General features: G+C 50.4%; 1 protein-coding gene across 1 annotated transcript; it reads right to left on the bottom strand.

Moving 5' to 3' along the window:
- Positions 1-113: 113 nt before the first annotated feature.
- Positions 114-955, bottom strand: LOC147820000 (uncharacterized; the record flags this gene model as incomplete). The annotated part of the gene is made up of 4 exons (XM_087178846.1): positions 114-237; positions 325-462; positions 539-745; positions 824-955. Coding segments are annotated over 4 exons (601 nt in total), but the record flags the coding sequence as incomplete, so codon positions are not given.
- Between the last annotated feature and the right edge of the window lie 255 nt (positions 956-1210).

Below are 1210 nucleotides of genomic sequence, written 5' to 3'. Positions count from 1 at the left end.
GTACATTTTTGATTTATCAGCTGTGTTCTTCTGCATCTAAACACAGGTGAATGGAAGATAGTAAAACTGAAGGGAGGCCAATAAAGACAGGAGTGAGACATCTGCTGACTGACCCTCCAGGTCAGAGATCATGGACTCGTGCTTGGCCTTGAGTTTGGTCAGGTTCTTGGACTTCTCCTCCTCCTCGGCCAGGTTGGAGCTCATGTCAGCCATCCTCTCCTCCAGAAGCTTTCGCTCCTACAAACATCAGAGGGTGTGAGTTTAGTTTAAACTGTGAATGAAACACTGAACCACACCAGTACACAACCCTGCTCCCCTTCAGACCTTCAGCAGTTTGTTGTTCTGGTCCTCCATCAGCAGGATGTCCTCCTCCAGCTTCTTGACTTTTCCCTCCACAGCCCCTTTCTCCAGCTGCAGCTTCTGCCGAGCGTCCTCCTCCTCCGCTATGTGGGCCTCCATCAGCTGCAGACAAACATCGTGTCTGTGGTTAAACACTAAAAGTCAGCAAATACAAGAGACGCGTGGAAGAAGTGTCCACCTGTAGCTGCTGCTCCATGTCCTTCTTCTCCTGCTGCAGGGAGCTGCTGCGGTCCTCCTCCTCCTCCAGCCGGGCCTCCATCTCGTGCAGCACCTCCTCCAGCTCCTGCTTCTTGGCCTCCAGTCTCACCCTCATCTCCTCGGCCTCAGCGCACAGCTCCGTCTCCGCCTGCAGCTTTGACTCCAGCTGGGCTCGCTCCTCCATCAGCTACAAACCCACACTTTAGTCATTTCTGGAAATATGTTTTCGCATAGAAAACAAGATGAACACCTGCACGTGTCTCACCTGGGTGTGTCTCTGGCTGACTTCCTTCAGCTCGGCCTCAGTCTTTGCTGCCACTTCTTTCGCCGCCTTTAGCTCCTCCTCCTTCTGACCCATTTCCTCCTCTTGTCTGGTAACCTGCAGCAGGGGCTTCACCTGATCCACGGACAGACACATCACACATCCACAACTCAGATTTGGTTTCTTTTGAATATTCAATACAAAGATTTTCAGAGTAAAAGTCATTACACACCAAAACTAGAATGAACCGTCGGATGAGTGAGAAATGAAGAAACTCTTTGTAACATGTAGCATCAGTAACTCTAACAAACTGCACATTGGTGAGTGTGTGTGTGTGTGTGTGTGTGTGTGTGTGTGTGTGTGTGTGTGTGTGTGTGTGTGTGTGTGTGT

This window comes from Seriola lalandi, unplaced genomic scaffold, assembly GCF_002814215.2.
Source record: "Seriola lalandi dorsalis isolate HSWRI2012SDOR001 ecotype SW California unplaced genomic scaffold, Sedor1 jcf7180002006492, whole genome shotgun sequence".
In the NCBI taxonomy this organism is placed as follows: Eukaryota; Metazoa; Chordata; class Actinopteri; order Carangiformes; family Carangidae; genus Seriola; species Seriola lalandi.
Note: the sequence above shows the minus strand (reverse complement) of the source record. Positions and strands in the feature narration are given on the sequence as shown.